This window comes from Coptis chinensis, chromosome 7 (genome assembly GCF_015680905.1).
Source record: "Coptis chinensis isolate HL-2020 chromosome 7, ASM1568090v1, whole genome shotgun sequence".
Lineage (NCBI taxonomy): Eukaryota > Viridiplantae > Streptophyta > Magnoliopsida > Ranunculales > Ranunculaceae > Coptis > Coptis chinensis.
The window spans coordinates 92,148,879-92,168,935 of NC_141462.1; the positions used below are offsets into that span (position 1 = coordinate 92,148,879).

Here is a 20,057-nt window from a genome sequence, read left to right on the forward strand (position 1 = left end):
CTTTCCCCTGATTTCTCATCTCAGCTGCCTCTTGCTTAGCTTTCTTTGACCTTTGTTCTACTACCCTTTTGCTTCTCCTAACCCATCCAACTCCCCCATTCAACACCATATCCCCTTCCTTGACACAACTCAGATCTAATTTTCTCTTTTCTTTTCTTTTAAAGATCTCTCCTTGCTCCCTTTCGTCTCTTTCCAGCCTTGCTTTAAGCTCAGCTCTGGAGCCCTTTTCTCTTCCACCTCGAGAAACCATGAGTTTAAAGCCTCTACCACGTGTTGGTCTGTTGTGGTTGGTTGCTTGCTTGCCAGCTTGGTCCTCTTGCATATGTAGCTTCTGGCTTGGTTGGCCTGATACAGATCTTTTGAGGCTCGAGGCACCATTTTTGAAAACAAGCGTAGGTTTTTTGGGAGATGGATAATCACTCTGCTCACTTAATCTATCTTCCTCTGTCCTACTCCTATCGCACTCATCAACCATTCCTTCCACCTGATCTCCTTTATAAGCGGTATCCAAAACCCAAACCGCTTCTATGTGAGAGGCCTCCATCTTATTATCCCAAGTATTTCCAGAGTGGGCTAAGCCCAAAGTCGTTTGAGCATCCATCATCATGAGACCTAGACTCATCTGGTTAACTTGTGGGCTTAGGTGTTTCCCCCTTTCAGTTAGGTCCTTTAGCCCACTTCCCTGTTTCTGTACTTCTACCTTTTGGGCCTGAGGCCCATGTCCTTGTTCCCCATTTGAATTGGTCTCAGCTCCCATGGCGACCTTTGACTCACTAGCCGTTGGGGTATCCGTTGAGGTAGCCGTTGAGACTGTAGTTCTGAATCCTGTTCCTGACACCACTGCTCCTTCCTTGTTTTTTACTTTTTCTTCCCCTGTGTCAGCTGCCATAGGCCCTACCCAGCTGTCCTGTTTATTCCTTACCATATTTTTCCGGCCACCATATTCCCAGATCATTCTTTCTGATGCCGGAGTTTCTTCAAATCGTAGCTTATATGGGATCCCAGCTATAACGAGAGATTGTTTCCCCGTAAAAGCAACTCCATTGTAAAACTTATTGGCTTTAATTTGGCTGTTAAAATTTTGTTTGACATCCTTCAAAGATCCTCCACATTTCATCAGATCATATCGGTGTTGATTGCGCAATCTACATGCTAGCTGGTCGTGTCCAATAACACCGCAGAAATAGCAAAACAACTCCAACTTCTCATACCTGAATCTAACCACTATCTCTTCTCCTGTTTCCAACTTGATCTGTTGGTCCTTCTGCAGTCTTTCTTTAACATCCATCTCTATTTGGATCCGAGCTACCTGTTGATTGAACTCAAGTGGACAGGATATGTCCACTTCCAAGACCTTCCCCAGCCCATCCCCAATCTTCCAGACATTAACCTTGTTTATTCTTTCCTTTGGAAGATCCCAGACTTGTACCCAGAAATGGACTAGGTCAAACTGGTAGTCATCTAAACTCCATCCTCTACACCATACCTTTACAAAGAATACCTGACCTTCCAGCATCCACGGACCATTATGTAGCACATGTTGCCATTCCTTATCAGATTCAAAAACCATCTTTACATGTTCCCTATCCAGGCGCTCAAGAGTTATTCTGCCTTTTGTTTGCCAGATTCTATGGATATCTTTTCCGACCTCCTCCAGCTTTAGTGGGTATCTACCAAGAAACTTTCCAATCAGAGTAAGCTCCTCAATGACGGTTTCCTCTATATTAATGCAGTTGAGCTCTATAACTTTATTCCTTTTCTTTCCAAAGAACAGGTTTTTCATGTTCTGTTGAAGGGTCTCAATCTGATTGGTGTTGCTATTATCTTCTTTTTGGACTATTTCTATCTCAGTTGAGATGCTCATGGTTCCCCCTGTTCACCGCTAAACCCAAAAACCTCACAACCAGAGTTAGAAACTCCACTATCTTCAGGCCAGGCCTTGGTTCCAAGCCAAAGAAAGGGTTTGGGGGAGGAGAGAGGGAGGAGGAGGTTTGAAGTTATGGCTAGCAAGGTAGCCCCAAAGGAAGAGGAAAAGTGCTGCTATCTCCCATAGCAAGGAATTCTTTTTTTTTTTTTTTTTTTTTTTTTTATAGCAAACATGCACTCAACTAGATAGGCTGCTGCTACTATTCTTCTATAATTTGAGCTCGAGCTCAGCTCATATAGTTAAACGAGCGAGCTCGAGCTGAGCTTAAACGAGCCAAGCCCAAACCGAGCTCCGATCCCTCGGCTCAAATTCCACCCTTAATAGCAAGGAAAAAAGTTGCACCAAATATAGTGAAAACAACAATACATTATGGAACCATGTGGGAAGCTGACAATACAGTACACTGTTCCTCGGCTTCCAATGAATACTATTTCCTCTCACTCCCTCTATAAATACCACGTACACTCTTGCTTGTATTATCATATCACTTGATAGCTCCTCGTTCCTTTTTTTAGCTTCTCTTTTACAATGGGTTTTAAATTCATGAGAAAGTAAGAAATTTCTCTATCCCTCTTTTTCAGATTTGTGTTACCATATCACTTGACAGCTCCTCGTTCCTTTTTTAGCTTCTCTTTTACAATGGGTTTTAAATTCATGAGAAAGTAAGAAAATTCTCTATCCCTCTTTTTCAGATTTGTACTGATTGTTTCTTGTTTGGAGGTATCTGGTGAGGAATCGTTGTTTGTAGGTATATCTGGTGAGGAATCATAATGTAGATGTCCTCTATCCCACTCCGAAATTAAAACAAATCTCTTTTTCAGATTTGTACGCTGAATTGTTTCCATAACTAAGAAATGTTGTGTTTATTTAACTATAATGAGTTTACTGCTTGATCTTTGTACTTTATTAGACATTTTACGTGAAAGCTCTGTCAAGGCTCCTACACTCCTCCTGTGAAGCCTCCCCGCCAAGGCCCCCTGTTAAGGCTCCAAGCCCAGCCTCGGTCAAGGCACCTGCTCCATCCATAAAATTGTTGCCTCCGGTGCTGCATAACAGGTGAAATAAAATGCCTTAATTGTCTCATTTAATTAAGATCATGTGATCCGAATTCCCAAGTCCATCTTTGGACCTAAGTATTACTTCACGACTCTTAATTGGACCATTTTAAAGAGGTGATCATGGATCGGGTTTCACTTTGCTACTTTTGTATTGTGGTGAAAATTTTGTTTAAAAGCAAAAGCCAATGCCAATGATGGCTAGAAATCATCGAAAGGTGTCAATTAACTTTGTAGGATGTTGATGATATTTTTCATGGTTGGTCGCGGTGTCCAACACTTTGTGGAGGAAGGTGCAAACCGCATTCGAATTAGGCACCGCACAAGAGTTTGTGTTACATCTTTGTCGTGATGCAAATGTGTTCCACCTGGTACATTTGGCAACAAGGAGATGTGTGGGAAGTGCTATCTTGAAATGACTACCCATGGAAATAGGCCTAAGTGCCCTTGAAGGTATTTCTTTGAAGCTTCAACACTCTTATGCACCCTAGTCTCAATTAGTAGCAAGGACATGTGCCATGATATGTATTATGTAATAGTTCTAAATTTCTAGGTGCCATGATATGTAAAAGTTTTAAGTTTCTAATTAACAATGAAAAGTATTAATTTCAGACTTTCAGCTACTTAGGTCTGTGATTTTACAATTTTTTTTTTCTTCCAGTTTTTTCTGTTTTTTCCATTTGTTTGTCCAAGTGCGTGCACAACCAAATGGAGTTTGGGTTTGGGACTAAAGATGAAGCATTATGCAGAGTGTGTTTAAGACTTAAGTTAGAGGCCTTTTTATTGGTAATGAAAACTTCATGGGCGGGGCCATGAGAGGTTTCAGCCTTTTATTGATCTCGACATGATTATGAGTATATAACAACTAAATAGGGATCACCAATTTTAATTTTAATTTTAATTTTGATTTTAATTTTAATTATTATTTAATTATTTATTTTTAATGGAAGAAAACATTCAAGCTATATGGTCCTCGTAATCTCTTATGAGTTACTTGAAAAGTATATATTATGCATCCTTAAATATTATAGTCAAGTTATGTTTTCTGACATCAACAATCTAAGAACACGAGGGGATCTTAGTATCTTCAAGCCATTTAGGCATATAGGCATCACTACTTGCAACTTTGCAAGTTACAACTTTGGGGCTGAGTTTACATATTGGAAAGATAGCGATATACCCAAAACCGATATATATCGGAAAAATCGGATCAAGTTTAGAGAAATTACATATCGGAAAGATAACGATATATATCGGTTTTGGTCCCTATAAAATGGAATGGTGTCTCACAGGTTTTTGATAGAGTGAAGTTCGACGCTTTGCTTAGTTTAGAGAAATGGCAAATTGGGTAAAAAAAAATTAAAAAAACATTAAGTCTTGTGCAAGCATACATCATAGTATTATCTGCAATGTGTGCCAAAATAATAAGGCGGTGGGTAGCTACAAAGGGCTACAAGCCCACAGGAAATAAATGCATAATACTATGATGTATGCTTGCACAAGACTTAAGAATTGGGATGACGGAACAAAACGGGCGTGCGGATCTCTGTTTCATACTAAGAAGGAGTTGGATATGCATCGTCTTAACGACTATGCTCACAAGAACAAGAAAGAAGAGTAACAGTCTGTTTTCGTTGTAATAGAGTTGGGGGAGTGGAGGTGTTTTGTTTTATTGTTTTCCTTTTGTAACAGAAGAGTTGGGGGATCAACTCTGAATCCTAGCTTGTTTATTATGTTTATTTGATATATGGTAATAGCCACTTATTAAAATATTTGTCTCTGTTCTGTAAGTTAGCATTTTAATATGAAGAAATTTAGTATTTGCTACTTATATATGCCTTTTATGAGGATCGATGAAATTCCAACCATCAAACTCAACATAGAAGACTTTGCATCGAACTTTCTGAATTATATGCAAAAGAACATGGAACTCCAAGATGGTGACGTGTCAAAGGCTTTAGTAGCTTTAACTCCGAAAGTCGCTTCTATCCCTACAAAAATTTGAAGAATGTGAGCCAACTTAGAACTGAGCATCAAGTGTAAGTAGTTTATTGGTTGCACCGTCTTCCTACATGCACGCGATTTACAATTGAGAAGTTGAGAAAATAGTAATATCAGAGTTGGTAGAGAGAAGCTTGTACTCCCAGTAATAACTTACACTATCTTTTGCTGGATGTAGCTATGAACTTCCAGGCTCGCATCCTCTTCTGAAAGGAGTCAGTTATTTCTATCCACTAGTCAATTTGAGGGTAAAACTTGCATGATCTATATGAAAAACTTTTAATTGGTTTAGGTTTCTAGTTTACAGATGGATAAAAGAGTTCATGGTGAAGTTTGTTCTTATCTTCTTGACTATAAGGAGGCAATACCATTAGATCCAATAAAACAGTTTTCATGTTAGTCACTTGCATAATAAACCATGTGGTATGTCAAACTTACTTAAATAATAAAACAGTTCTTTGTTATTTGGCCAAAAATGATTGTGGTTCATTCGTTTGCGTGATGACAAATTCATCAAAGCACAACAACCATTTCATGATATTGCTCACAGTGATTTCAGACGGACAACTAATACTTTACCAACCTTTTGCGACTAATTCTGTACAAATTGTCAAGTGAAACTGCTGAATCCATTCAACCACCTGAAAGATGTTGCGGTTCACAAATATCAGGTGACCTATGCAGTGAGAAAACATGTTTCTCATGCAACGGTATACGAGAAGCAAACGCACAAACAGTCAGAGGAACACTTCTTGTAAGGACATACAACTGTGTTCTTGTAGAATCCAAATGTATCTCTGATATGTGGGTGTTTTTATACTCACACTTGTTATGCATTGCCAGATACCAAGCAAGACGGCGATAAGCAGGGGAAGTTTTCCGCTCAATGGCGGCACTTATTTTCAAGTTAATGAGGTACTCCTTTACTAAACAAAGGCACAGTATAGAATGCAATTGCTAGACACCTAGTCCATATTCTCTGACATTTTTCATTCTATATCATCAAATAATTCAATCGTGTGTACATGTTTTTTGAAAGAAAGAATATTTTCTTGTAGGTATTTGCTGATCACGCTTCCAGTCTTAAACCAATTGATGTTCCAAGAGCCTGGCTATGGAATCTGCCACGGCGAACTGTTTTTTTTTTTGGCACCTCCATACCAACTATATTTAAAGGTATGATTCATTTTTAGTAGTCCAGCCTTTTATTTCATTATTGGGAAAAAACCTAATTTGACAAAAAAAAAAATCTAGGCCAAACAACAGAGCAAATTCAAAGTTGCTTCTGGAGAGGTATGGGTGACAACCCTTATCATTACACCTATTAAAGATTTAAAGCAAGTCTATGATTTTGAATTTTGAAGCTCATCATCTATCATAAGCAAATGAAGAATGCATAAGCAAGTGAATAAATAAGTTGGGATTAATTATTGTAGGGAAGACAATAAACTTACTTTGCATGCAATAAATTTCTGTACTACTTCAAGCACAACAGACCTCTAGGTTATCCATACAAAATGGAAATGTCTCTGACTGATCATTCTAGTTGGCCTATTCTCATTTTTCATCGACTGACTGCTGCACATCTGAATCTTAGTTGGCTACTGTGATTGATTCATCCTATTCTTTCAAAGGAATATGAAAATCATCCAAAGTTTTGATGTGATCTCAACTTTGCCTCAAATTTCTCGGTCTAAGATTAGAAAAAACCAACTACTTTAGCGTTTGCTGTAGTTTCTGAAATTAAATATGATGCAGGGTATGTTTGCTTATGGGGGTTTGACCAAAACACTAGTGCACCGCAGCCTCTGTTAGCTAGGTTACACTTTCCGGCAAGCAGGTTGGCAGCAAATATTAAGCGAAAAGAATTGAAAAGTAGTCATCAGTGGTTTGGAAGAAGTTGGTGAAGATGATCAGGATCTATTTGATGTCAAGGAACTGACCAAAGTTGCTACACAGTTAATGGCAACTTCAGTATGGGAGGCCATTCGGCAGCAATGACAAGCACAGAGTTCTTGGACAATGAGAGAAAAAGAGGCAAAACTAATGTATAAAAAAATCCCATCAGAAAATGGATTGTAGTTTTACATAGTCAACAGTAAGATGATTAGTTCATTTCTGCTCGACATCGAGCCATTCATCCAACAGGTAGTTGACGTCACATGGATGTCAGGTGGGAGTAATCAGCTCTTTCTTCCCATTTGATTTTCAGTGTACAATCTGCTAACTTAGAAAAATAAATTTATGTATCACAGGGAGATGAGGTATTTGCCTCTTTATTCCCATTTGGTTCCTACCGTACATCTTTACTCTGTAAAGAAAACTCTTCAAGCAACAGTAGTGTTTTTGGTCGACTGGATTTTTTGTTTTCCAAATTTGCCCTCGTTCATATTTTCTATTTACAACAATCTAATCTGATTTTATTTGTAATTTGTTGTATTTGACAAGAGTAAATATGTAAATGTAATATTCAACTCTAATTAGAGTGGTCAACAATTGCAGGCTGGGCTTCTACTGGAATTTCGATGGGCTTTTTGCTACTAGGTTTTGGTTTCGCTTATTTTGAATGGGCTTCGGTTGTAATTTCTTAAAAATCAACCTTGCCACATTGACTGGTCTTTTGTTGGGCTTGCTTTCGTGGATTGGTTAATTGGACAGCTCTCAATTTCGCGTGCCCAAAATGCTAGTACTGATAAAGCCAACTCCATCCCTTCTCTCTCTCCTAGTGTTGATCCCATTGCAAACCAAAAGGATTTATTTTATTTTATTTTTTTCGATAATAATCCTGCTCATATTAGATGTTTCCTAAAGGTGTTACTGAGTCATAGACCCATACAGGAGGAGGGCCAATGCCCGCATATTTTTTAGCCAATTTACATAACTTATGGGCTCTAGTATTATCATTTCTCTTAATCTAACAAAATAGTTCATTAGAATCCAAAACTGCATATCTAAAAGAATCAGCACTCCTGATTATTGACTCCTAGAATTGCCATCCCGCTCCAGCTCTTTTATTTCTAAGCATCTGCATAAGGTATTTGTTGTCACCCAAAATAAGCACATGATCTAGCTTCAGGCTCTTTAGTAGTTCAGCTACTATCTCAACTCCAATATATACACTCTGATTCTAGTGCATTAGCTACTACTGCCACCAACATATTTCCACTTTTGTCCTGACACAAAGCTGCAGCAGCTCCACGACTAGTATTCCTATCATAAGCACCATCAAAGAAGGTCTTATTCCAATCATAATAAGTAACATTCCCTATCCTATTTTCAGAAAAGTTAAATTCAATGCCATTGTCAAGATTATTCTAAGAGTTAGAAAGTTCTTCTGAATTGTATGCATTAAGAGCCTCTAAAGTCCTTCTTCCCGCTCTTTCATAAATCAAATGGTTTTGAGGGGCCATTTTTTCAAACCAGAGAGAGTTCCTACTCGACCATATTTCCTTTAGCAACAAGATACTATAGTAGCCTGCAAACCTAAAATCTTGATCCTCCTTTGTTATACACCAATTCACAAACTGTTCGATCTATCCATTTTTTTCAAAGATCTATATTGCTGCTCATCTGTTCTCATTCTCACCTGTGATCCAAACCAAAGCTTTCTAGCCCATTCACAATGGATCATTAGGTGATCATCTGTTTCCATAGCCTTCCAACATAGCTTACAATAGTGTCTCTCAACCCGAACTCTGTGTAACCAAAAAGCAGATACTGCTGCGTCAAAATTTGTATACTCAAGTCACTTCTATGCACTTCATACCTAGTCAACTAACAAACCTAATCATTCTAATCTCCTACCAAACGAGTACTTATACATCAACTTGTGCTGTTAGTTTGTGAAACAATTTAATTGTAAAGTAAATTGTGAAAAATTGAACACGTAGATTCGAACCTTGGCCTGTCACTCTGGTGGCAGTAAACTAGCTCTAAAACCAGCCGGCCAATACTAAACTTATGAGGTATATTAACAAATATAATGATATAACACCAAGCAATGACCCACTGATTAAACCAATCACCCACTGGTTGAATCGATGACCCAGTGCCTTTGTCGGGTCGGTGTCTGGGCTGGGTCTGATAACAGTGTATACACTTTATGTTTAATGATTAATCACAATATTTTTAAAGAAACAATGAATCCAAACGAACAGAACAATCACATATAATTAAATCCAATAGTTCTAAAATGTAGCTAACCTCTAATTCACTAATTAAATAAAAGTTAAGGTAGAATGAATAATACATACATGAAATTGCATATCGTTAAATCTCCATAACTTGCTCCGTATTCCATTCATGACTCCGTAATCCGTATCATACAATCACTAAAAGTGTTTATGATTGGTAGATTTGTTCACATAAAATGAATCTAAATTTTAACTAAAACAAACAAGTGTGTTGCCCTTCACTCATCAAACAAAGGTTACGAACTATGAGGTAAGTATTGTCAAAGAGTTTAATATAAGGAGTTAGGTTCTCAGGTAACTTGAAGGATACACTTCAACGAGTTCAAAGCAACAGTGCTTATATTAGCAGTGGGAAATGTTTCAGAAGAAAGCTTACTCGAGAAATCTGTGTACAACTTCTCACTGTCGTTTTATAACGAAAGAACCAAAAAGTCAAGACACTGCACAAATGTACAGTATCTGTGTGATCTTGCAAATTTACTCGGTACCTCATTCCATAGTACAAAATATCATGATATAGGTATTTATCGATATTCAATTTCTAGATATGTATTGTGGATATATCCTCTTCTTTGGGGATATTTGACATTGTTTCATATGTAAATATCATGGATATATCCAAAATATCGACAAATATCGTAGATATTATGGATATTTATTGATATATAATGATACATTATTTATATTTATTTAAAATATAATGGTAAATATTAAATAAAATTATTATATACACAAAATATTGCAAAATATCTTCAAATATCATAAATATTGTCAAAATATCACCGATATTTATAGTCGTATATATCTCTAAACATATTGTGATATTTATATATCTTTCTCTGAAATCTGGATAGATATCTCTAAATATCACAATATATCGGGATATTTTGTACTATGATTGTTATTATCTAGAACGACTGATGAACCGATGAACCTAAATTGTTAGCTGCTCAATTTGTTTTGTCTGGCTAGAAACATTGTTTCATTGTTTCTAAGAATCCTCACCAGTAGAAAGTGAAATCTCACCAAATGCTCTCCTTCTCTCTACCTAAACGAGTTTCTTTTAGCCTTTGGCAACTTCATTTTACTTTAGCTTCTAACCGAAGTCTCATGATAGCTTCCAACAAACATCGTTGCTTTCAGCTTTCCCACCACTTTTAGTCTGCTTTTGATTTCTTCTTTATCTTTTATTATGCAAAATCCGATTTTATCATTCCAGCTTTTTCTTTAACTTATAATTGTTCTAAATCTAAAGCCATATATAGCAACTACGAGATGTATAATTTGCATCCTCTAATATGTGAGGCCTGCTAGGGGGCACTCCCACCTTTTTTGTTAAGACGTACACTCCACTATAAGATCACTTTCTTTTTTTGTTCGATTGCAACATATAGATCACGCGTCCACTTATCTAGATTCTAGATGCATAATCCATCCACAAAATTTGCGGCGGGGATTATAATTATTTTGTGAGAGAACTATCTGATAATTTTTGCTTATAATAAATACAAGTTACACACTTTCCAAACTAACAAAAATATTTTTTCATACACCCTTACAACCTAATCATTACCTAATATCAGACTAATAAACTCACTTGGTATACCTAAAACTTATATTAATTTGGAACTTACCCCACATTTGAAAGTTCTTTGAAGAGATATGCAACCGTGTTCATCCACTATCCACGTACATTAACATAAGCACTACACATTACACATTTCAAACTTTCAGTATTTATCACGATACATGTGAATTGCAGGGATTTAACACATTTGTTTTATTTTTGTGATTATGCTTGACTAAAATCTTTTGACACAATTGATGAATTTTGCTTTGATGGCCTAAGAATTTGGCACCTAGCATTTGGGAGGAAGTAGGAACAAGTCATGGAGCGAGCCCATTTTTGCTGCAATTTTGCTATGCCTAGTTTGCTTCTGGCCCTATGAGAAAGCGCCACGTGCCCATAACTAAAACAGACTCCGCCCAGTTTTCCCAAAACAAAAACCCAACCAAATACAATACCAAACTAACCCCCAAAAACCATCTAATTACCAAACATACCACAAAATGATTTTAGATCAACTGTAGCTTTGTCTTCCCAAAAACACTTCCATTCCCACCCCAGTTCATTTCTTTTAGTGATTCTTCATCTTCATCCCCTCAACTTATACAATTGGGTTTTAAGAAATTAAACTTTTTTTTTATCAAATGTTATATTCAACTCAAACTTTTTCGATTAAAATTCTAGAAATTGAAGAGTGGGCTGTTTTTTTTTGCCGGCGAACAAAGCCGACGAAAAAGAAAAAAAAAAAACAGAAAAAGTGGTGGTGGTGGACTGGTTGGTAGTGGTGGTGGTGGGAGAGGTGGATAATAAGGGCAAAATGGGGAGTTTATTATTACATAACAGTACCAGTTTTTCTAATTTAATTTCCACGCGTGTTATGTTTTGGTTGGGCTGGAAGCAAACTAAGCATTCCAAACATTGCAGCAAAAATGAATCCGTCATGGAGCTATGCAGTTTAATCGGTGAGTAAACGTGGCTTTGAAAAAGTGCCAATTTAGTCCGATTAACTGCACACTCAATTTAGTTCTTCTTATTTTCCATTATTCATGTTTATAAATTTAATATATATCAAAAAATTGTTTATTGTATTTACTATTTAATTAAGTAGTCATTAAATACCATAGTAAATAAATTAAATTAAAATTAAAACTAATCCCCGATTAATTGCTATAGGTTCTTGGAGCGATTTGATTAATGCTTAAACTGCACAGTCATAGGAGCACACATTATCACGTCTACCAACCAAAGATTATTGCGTTTTTATAACATTTAAAAGTCAAAATTCCACGTGGGCACTTGGCTTAAAATCGTAACCCAAAAAACAAGGCAGCAAAAGAAGTGGCGTACTGAAAAATGAAGTCACCCATCTCTTCATCTTCTCTTCGAAAAGCTCGTCTTTCTTCCTACTTCTTTTCCTTACTAGCTATAATCATTCTCTTCATTGTTCTCTACACAGAAGATTACACTTATGTCTTCAAACAACACCCTTCACGGTTCGAACCCGAACTCGAAAACCATAAACTAGACCGACCCATTACAAGAAAAGGTGAGTATGTTTACATTGATTAGTGAGTTGTTGTTTTTTCCGCAATCTGAGATGGGTTTTGTGTTTTTTGGGTAGAGAAGAACAATGTGGCATTTGCAGTTGGAGAGACGGACAAAGAGTGTGATTTGTTCAATGGGAAGTGGGTCAGGGATGAGTTAAATCGGCCCATTTATGATGAGTCAGAATGTCCTTATATACAACCACAACTTACCTGTCAAGAGCATGGAAGGCCTGAGAAAGATTATCAGTTTTTCAGATGGCAGCCACATTCTTGCAATTTACCAAGGTTGCTTCTCCAATTTCGTTTATTCTTCTTCCTTCATTTTTAATCAAATTTAGACATTTAATTAATTGTTTTCTTCTAACGACATTGCACAATTTCATATTTGGCTATAAATGCATGAAAACAACTAGTTGCATACCTAACACCCCTTATAATGCCGAGGGCGTGGGCTAAAATATCACAAAATAATACCTCATCGAGTTATCTTTTTTTCGCTAAAAAAAAAAAGAGAGCGCGAAAAAAATAATACAGTTTCGAGTTCGATACTGTTGAACTATGATTATACGAAATATTGAATTGATATATTAAGTTCCAGGCAAAATTGAGAACAAAGCAGTAAAATCTGTCGCTTACCTGATACTTTGGTAGGTGTCACTGATATATATTTCGTGATGTGGAGAGTATGGTGCTTCTCTTAGAATAAAAAGCGTTGTTTCTTCTAAGCAGTCCCCACTTTCTTACAATAATTGGGTACGGATACATGTGGCCATTTCTTCTTGTTTAGAGATGGCCATAGTTCGTGATTCCAAGTGAAACTTCAGAATTTCGTCTGAAATTTCAGTTTTTTTAAAAAATTGAATTCCGAATATAAAGTTAAAATATCCAAATGTGATAGGAGTTGAAATTTAATAAATTTCAGATTTTAGATTTGTCGGAATTTCAAAAATTTCAAAATTCCGAATTATGGAGATGGCAACTCATAATTAATATTTATTGACCGGCATTTACTTCTCAAGGAATGCTAAGAAACAACCCTTCGGAGTTGAATCGTCTAGACATCAATTTTGTGGGGGATGTCCGAAGTGGCACAACGCACAATGCACAATGCAATTTTTTTGCTTAGGCGTGTTGATATCAATATTTGTATAGAATTAAACAACTAATTAAAGAAACAACACATAAAAATTTATAGTGGTTCATACCAATGCGGCAACCTACATCCACAGGAGAAGAAATAATTTGCTTGATGATTTTGATTTGTATTACAGAGTAGGGGTGGGCAATGGGCCGGGTCGGGCTAGCCCGGCCCTAAACATTTAAAGCCTTTCAGATATTAGGGTTGGAATTCGATGGACCCGCCCTAAAGTCGGCATAGGACCGGTCGGGCGGGTCACAAGTCTAAACCTCAAGCCACGACCACGACCACTAGCCCTCTTTAAGGGCTTTAGGGTCGAGCTTTAGGGCCGGCTATATATATTTTTTTTTTTTACTACATCGGGTTTAAAACTCATTTATATTACAAAATGTACAATAATCTACAAACTCAAAATCCAACCAATCTAGTAATAATCCGTATAAGTCCAAAAATTTAAAATGCACATCCACAATCTAATGAATCAAGTACATCGAGAGTTGAATTTGTTCTTCCTTGTACTCAAACCTATTTTGAAATTACATTTAACATTGAAATACATAGACAAATAATTATATTATCATTTTTAAAGGAAGAAGTAATAGATATAAAGAAGAAACATAATAGTTTTGGTTAAGAGTCATGGAAGTTGTTAAACTATTTGTAATATCATAAATTATTTCTATAATAGATTCAAACAAATATAATATTACCTTTCTTCTAATTTAAAAGTGATTCAAGCTTTGTATATGGAAATGAAAATATTGGCTTTTGAACAAGTGATGGAGAAAGGTTTGAGATTACAAATGTCATTTTTCTGACAAAGGGTGTTTTTTGGTTTCTATGTTATAAATGTTTGTTCTGTATTTTGCTTTAATGGTGTGGAAGGAAACCTTTAGTTTTAGACTTGGCTTGGATGTGAATAAAAATATAATTTATAAGAAATAAGTGAGAAAAGAAATTGAGAATAATAAGTTATGGACTTTGACTTGATGATCAAAGGAATAAAGTCTTATTTTTATTAGGCTAGTGCTCATTGTTCTTCATAGGCTGCTTAAGTTGACAAGTTTTTGTTATATAAAACAAGTTATTGGAAGTACCCTTGGGTGTAAGTGATAAATTACAAAGGACAATGTTATTTTAATTGAAAATATTTAACAAAGAGTTGGACAATTATGGTATGTGTATTTATAGTGAAAGTATGAAATAGGGCCGGTTAGGGCTTGGTTAGGGTCGGGCCTATGTTTTAGAATCTTAGCCCTAGCCACCGCCTCTAGAAGGCATTAGGGTAGGGCGGCCCGACCCTAAACTCTATGAGGGCTTTAGTTGTGAGGGCTTTATAGGGCTTAGGGTCGGGTCGGTCAGGGCCGGGTTAGGGTCGTTAGGGCCAAATTCCCACCCCTATTACAGAGGTGTCTATATAGCACAATATGAAAACATACGAATCTATCAACCTCTGTCAAAACCAACTTAGGCGCAACCCGCGCTCATATTAGTCTTGCTCAAGGCGCGACCCACGCTCTTGTCTTGACGAACTTCCAGGCAATTGAGTGCACCCCGCCCTCGACTTTGCCTGGCCAAAAACGCGACCCGCGCTTTCTCTTACTTCTCCCACAGTATGGGTTGTCTACTTTATTTTATTTTTAGTAAAGATGGGTTATCTACTTATCTACATAGTCTTGCTACGAATTAGCAGAAAAATAAATAAATGAAATCTCTACACTATATGATAGCCGGGTTTGTAGGAACCACACTTCTCAACCGAACCGTGTATTTCTAATATCACAATTTTAAGATTTTAGAACCACCTCCCTAAGTTTATTTAAATTACATCTCTCCTCAACCGAACCATGTATTTCTAATCTCTCAATTTTAAGATTTTAGAACCACCTCCCTAAGTTTATTTAAATTACATCTCTCCTATTTATTAATAATTACAATTGGCTCCCTGATCTCTATTAAAATTGAACCACCTTCTTCTTCAATAATTGTAGGATAGTCTTCTTAATTTAAAAGCTAAAATTTATTTATAGGAATTGTATATCTTTCCCATTTTTAGAAAATTGTTTCTCTTTTCTTAGTGAGAGATTCACAAAAAATTGTCTCTCTTTAGTTTTTTTAACAATTTTCATTTTAGTTCTTTACAACTTGGCGAACTGATGCTTAGCACAGGACACATGCTAGTGATTAAGGGAAAGTTACTTCCCTCCATCCTCTCATGTCAAGGTGTAAAGTTACTTCAAAGACATTTGGGCCCAACCAACCAAGGTTAGTCAGACTAATCTTTCTGCAAGGGATCGCTCCGAGCTGACAATAGTAACTTTTTTTTCTAAGCCGAGTGCTTCGGCTTCTCATCAAATCAAGGTGAAGTTTAGCACTAGAAGCCCAGATTATACCCCGAGGCTTTTTTGGACCTAAACCTGTTATCCAATCTTTGTTAGGGCGTATTGGTCAGTATTATCAGACCCAGCCAAGAGGTCAACCCAGTGAAGGAACTGCGGGTTATTAGTTGGACCAGTGGGTCACTACTTGTAGTAAATGTATATATGTACCTTTATATATTAGCAACACTTTGTGGAAAATGTGGCACATCAGTTGAAGAATAAGATAAGTCGGTAGTGGAACCAAGGTTTGAGTCGGTTTGTAAACAATATATTTTAGATTTCTAAGAATAACAGAATTAGCCAGACCGGTATTAGTCCGGCCCACTAGTTAACCATCTGGTTTATCTGGGTTAATAGAGAACTGCCCGAGCTAACCAGCTCCACACTGAGTCAACTGCTTAAACAATCTGATCATAAACCCAGCCCGATCAAAGATCCGGGTCTGATAACACTGGCATTGGTGCATACTGGGTTTGAGCCCAATTTTTAATTTTCTGCCTATGTGCATTGAGAGACTCTTGTGACGTTGTTTATGGGCCTCTGAAACGACAAACAACATTTTCTTGTGACGAATTACATGAACTGATGAACATTCCCATGTGTTAAGCATTTTGTCACCGACCGATGCGTTTTTGTCATTTAGAAAATTTCATGATTGGTCCGGTCCATACATCTTCCTCATGGCAAGTCCAAGTGCCACCCAGAGGAAGTGAGAACATTTAAAAAATCGTGATTCTCATGTTAGTCTATGTCTGTGTGGATGATGAAGTGTAGCAGGTTTAGTCCAAGCCATATTAATTATTAAGGTCTGTAGGCCCACAGCTATTAAAAAACCTTGTGCAAGACTAAACTTCCCACAGGAAGCGTTTTTATTACAATTTTGAAACAAAGGGAATTATTATAATAACTGGCAACCTTATCCAACACTAAACCCACCTCACCACCTTTATATACATATATATAAAAAGGCCCAGCTAGATTGTATGAAAGTTGAATAAATTGGAACTTGGAAGTGATAGGAAACAGTTTGGAAGAGATTATTTCACTTGTCTTTAAGAGGGAGAATAAATATGGCAGATATAGCTATTTTGATTGCTGAGGAGTATGAGAGGAGGGTCAAGGAGTATCAGAAGGGTGAGGATATAACTTTGGTTTCTTGTGTTTCTGTTATGGGACAGAGACTTAATGAGCTTTCTTGGGCTAAGGTTGAAGTGAAGACAGAACTTGCAAAAAGGGTCTTGGATCCCAAAAGCTCTTTTGGTTTAGCAGCCTGTAATGGATTATTTTCAGCTTGAAGTTCAGTGTGTTTTCCGAAGTACTTGCATGATCTTTTTTAGCTGTTATATATATGATTATTGTGTATATTTGAGACCTCGTTTTGTAATTAAGTAATACTGTATGTCTGTATATTGTTGAAATAATAAAATGTGTATTATTCAATTTTAGGTATTTTTGTAAACAACAAATAGTGTCCTTTATTTGAATGGAAAAAACAAAGTTCTACTAGACCCTGGAAAACAGTCGATGCAAAACAAAGTTGCCTATTTTTTGTGAGTTATGGAATATAATGCGCTTGAATAAGAACCAGCATCATATGCCACAAGTTCAGAGCAACATTCCTGCTGGGAGTTATGTGTTCATTTTGAAATCCGAACTGATTACTCAGTCTGCAAATCTAGAAACAAATAGTGGGTTCCAGACTTCCAGTTCAGGCTTAGCTCTAATTTGGAAAAAAATTAAGTACTGGCTATGAAAAGAACCTTATATTTTGGTGAGTTCTGTGCACAACGGCATTTAACATATTTGGCATTTTTGGTACTTAAACACAGATTCAATGCAACTTTCATGATGGAAAAGCTTAGAGGAAAGAGGATGATGTTTGTAGGGGACTCCTTGAATCGCGGTCAGTATGTATCAATGGTCTGTTTATTGCACAGAATTCTACCTGAGAGTGCTAAATCCATGGAAACGTTTGACTCACTTACAGTTTTCAGAGCTGAGGTAACGTTACTAAATCATTCTTATTCCTCGAAAACTATATATTCATGTAATTTAAATATCTTTTTTTTTGTTTAATATCTTATTGCATGCTTTTTGCTTGATGATCATTTCAGGAATACAATGCAACCATTGAGTTCTATTGGGCTCCATTTCTTTTAGAATCAAATTCGGATAATGCTGTAATCCACAGAGTGACAAACAGAATTGTTCGTAAGGGTTCCATTAATAAGCATGGTAAATACTGGCTGGGAGCTGATATTTTGGTGTTCAATACCTACCTTTGGTGGTTAACCGGCATGAAGATGAAGATCCTGTAACTTTCCGTGTCCACACTTATACTGAGTTCTTGGTTAATTTTTAAGACTTATTAGCTAGTTGCTTTATGTTTTGGATACTGAACACATGGTTCTCCACAGCAAGGGATCCTTTGATGAAGAGAGGAAAGATATATTGGAGATGGAGACAGAAGACGCCTATCGCATGGCCATGAAGAGTCTGGTGAAATGGGCACAAAGAAATGTGGATCCTGAGAAGACTAGGGTCTTCTTTACCGGCATGTCACCATCCCATGGGAGGTAAGGTCAATTGTCAATTTTTTTTATAGTTTATATGCTAGGTCCAGGGGCGGATCTATGAGTTGGCTGACCCGGGCTGTAGCCCCCCCTAACTTTGCTCAAAACCCAAAAGTACAGTGGTAACTATTCACTCCAAAAAAAAAAAAAAAAAAAAAAAAAAGTAGTGAGAATTAGTGTTAGTAGCCCCCCCTATTGTTGAATCCTGCATCCGCCCCTGGCTAGGTCTATTGGCCCATGCTCAGTGTGGGTCTTTTTTGATCCAGAATATAAGAGGTTTTTTGAGGAGAATCAATGTTGTATCTATAAGATTAGAAATTTAGAATAGTACGTGACTGGAAAGTTGTAGATCTAATGAAATAGTATCAGTGTATGAACCGTTGCATCTGTCTTGGTTCTTCATATATGTACGTATCATGCACTGATGCTATTCGGCATTCGGAGAAGCTCACACTGCCAGCAAACTCTATATTGCTTATTGGGCTTAGGCCCTTACCCCCAGATTAATTTAGAAATACAGTTGTCAAGGCCTCATGTGCCAGGCTTGGACGTAGTATGTTGTAATGATACCAATAACCAATTCACCATTTCCCAATAACCCAATCAGGTAGTTGCAAATTTTCCTTAATAGACCGGTCATCATCGATGAGTTCTCTATGCAATGTTGATTGGTATCATGGGAGCTTCCCGTGTATTATAACTGACCCTGCTTTAAGTACTCATGTCGCAACTTGGTACACCCGCGTTATATGCAAGTTCCTAAGTATGCTGAAATAGATCGAATTAAACAGGAAGCCCAGTACTGAAATTATCAAATTGTCATTTAACATCAAATAAATCATAATCTAGTACTGATTTTGGATGGCATGGCAGGAGCATTGAGTGGGGCGGTGATCCAAATGGAAACTGTTACAATCACACTTCTCCCATTGAAGATCCCACATATTGGGGAGAGAGTTCGCGCAAGAGCATTATGAAGGTGATTGGAGAAGTATTTAGTAAATCTATGGTACCAATTACGTTCCTCAACATCACACAGCTCTCAGAGTATCGGAAGGACGCACATACATCGATCTACAAGAAGCAATGGAGTCCATTAACCCCTGAACAAATAGCTAACCCTGTAACCTATGCTGATTGTGTGCATTGGTGTTTACCTGGACTGCAAGACACATGGAACGAACTCTTGTACACTAAGCTTTTCTATCCTTGAAAATCTTCAACCTTGCTCATTTTGCGTTTTGTGTATTTATTCATGTCAGATGGCAATTTTAACTCTTCGTTGAAGGTTGTGCCATTTTTATAGGAAAAGCTATATTGTTGATTGCCCCTCTCCCTCTCCCTCCCTATACATATTTTGATTGTAAAATGTTTGAACCATCAAGCTAATTCTTGGGCAGCGGTATTAACACCCTATAAAATGGGATTAGCATCTCTTGACTAAAATCACTGGTATTGGTACTCTCTTTTAATTGATACTTTAATTGTACAACTCTCTATTTAATAAAAATAACGGGAAAATGATATCAATCGATCTCCACTAAGATAGTTTGTACTTGAACAATCTACTACTTCAATCGAAAAATCTAAACTTTCACTACAACCAACCTAGCAAGTCCAACACTCTAAACAATCAATAACTATCACAAAGAAAATAAAACATACCATAACATAA

At 36.9% G+C, this 20,057-nt stretch overlaps 2 protein-coding genes across 3 annotated transcripts; both read left to right on the forward strand.

Moving 5' to 3' along the window:
* The first annotated feature begins 4,816 nt into the window (after nucleotides 1-4,816).
* On the forward strand, nucleotides 4,817-7,169 carry LOC147489993 (DNA glycosylase/AP lyase ROS1-like). Its single transcript, XM_086571057.1, is given in 9 exon segments — nucleotides 4,817-4,976; nucleotides 4,979-5,021; nucleotides 5,162-5,198; nucleotides 5,291-5,333; nucleotides 5,583-5,737; nucleotides 5,827-5,898; nucleotides 6,042-6,159; nucleotides 6,238-6,276; nucleotides 6,742-7,169. Coding segments are annotated over 9 exon segments (816 nt in total). The 3' UTR covers nucleotides 6,891-7,169.
* A 3,040-nt stretch (nucleotides 7,170-10,209) lies between these two features.
* LOC147489994 (protein trichome birefringence-like 33) lies at nucleotides 10,210-19,751 on the forward strand. Of its 2 annotated transcripts, XM_086570412.1 has the most exons (8): nucleotides 10,210-11,062; nucleotides 11,681-11,705; nucleotides 12,200-12,289; nucleotides 12,365-12,575; nucleotides 17,639-17,810; nucleotides 17,924-18,123; nucleotides 18,227-18,385; nucleotides 19,256-19,751. In XM_086570412.1, the coding sequence occupies exons 2-8, from the start codon at nucleotides 11,684-11,686 to the stop codon at nucleotides 19,593-19,595; spliced, it is 1,194 nt and encodes a 397-aa protein (XP_086426538.1). In that variant the 5' UTR covers nucleotides 10,210-11,062; nucleotides 11,681-11,683; the 3' UTR covers nucleotides 19,596-19,751. The 2 variants fall into 2 exon arrangements, with proteins under 2 accessions (XP_086426538.1, XP_086426537.1); XM_086570411.1 differs by lacking the exons at nucleotides 10,210-11,062; nucleotides 11,681-11,705 and having other exon boundaries at nucleotides 11,759-12,289.
* Nucleotides 19,752-20,057: the final 306 nt, after the last annotated feature.

What these genes read in the sequence shown, in the direction of transcription:
- LOC147489994 (XM_086570411.1), top strand. Translation starts at nt 12,097, where the DNA reads ATGAAGTCACCCATCTCTTCATCTTCTCTTCGAAAAGCTCGTCTTTCT. An exon ending in CCGACCCATTACAAGAAAAG is followed by an intron (nt 12,290 to 12,364) that starts GTGAGTATGTTT and finishes TTTTTTGGGTAG; the next exon opens with AGAAGAACAATGTGGCATTT. An exon ending in CATTCTTGCAATTTACCAAG is followed by an intron (nt 12,576 to 17,638) that starts GTTGCTTCTCCA and finishes ACTTAAACACAG; the next exon opens with ATTCAATGCAACTTTCATGA.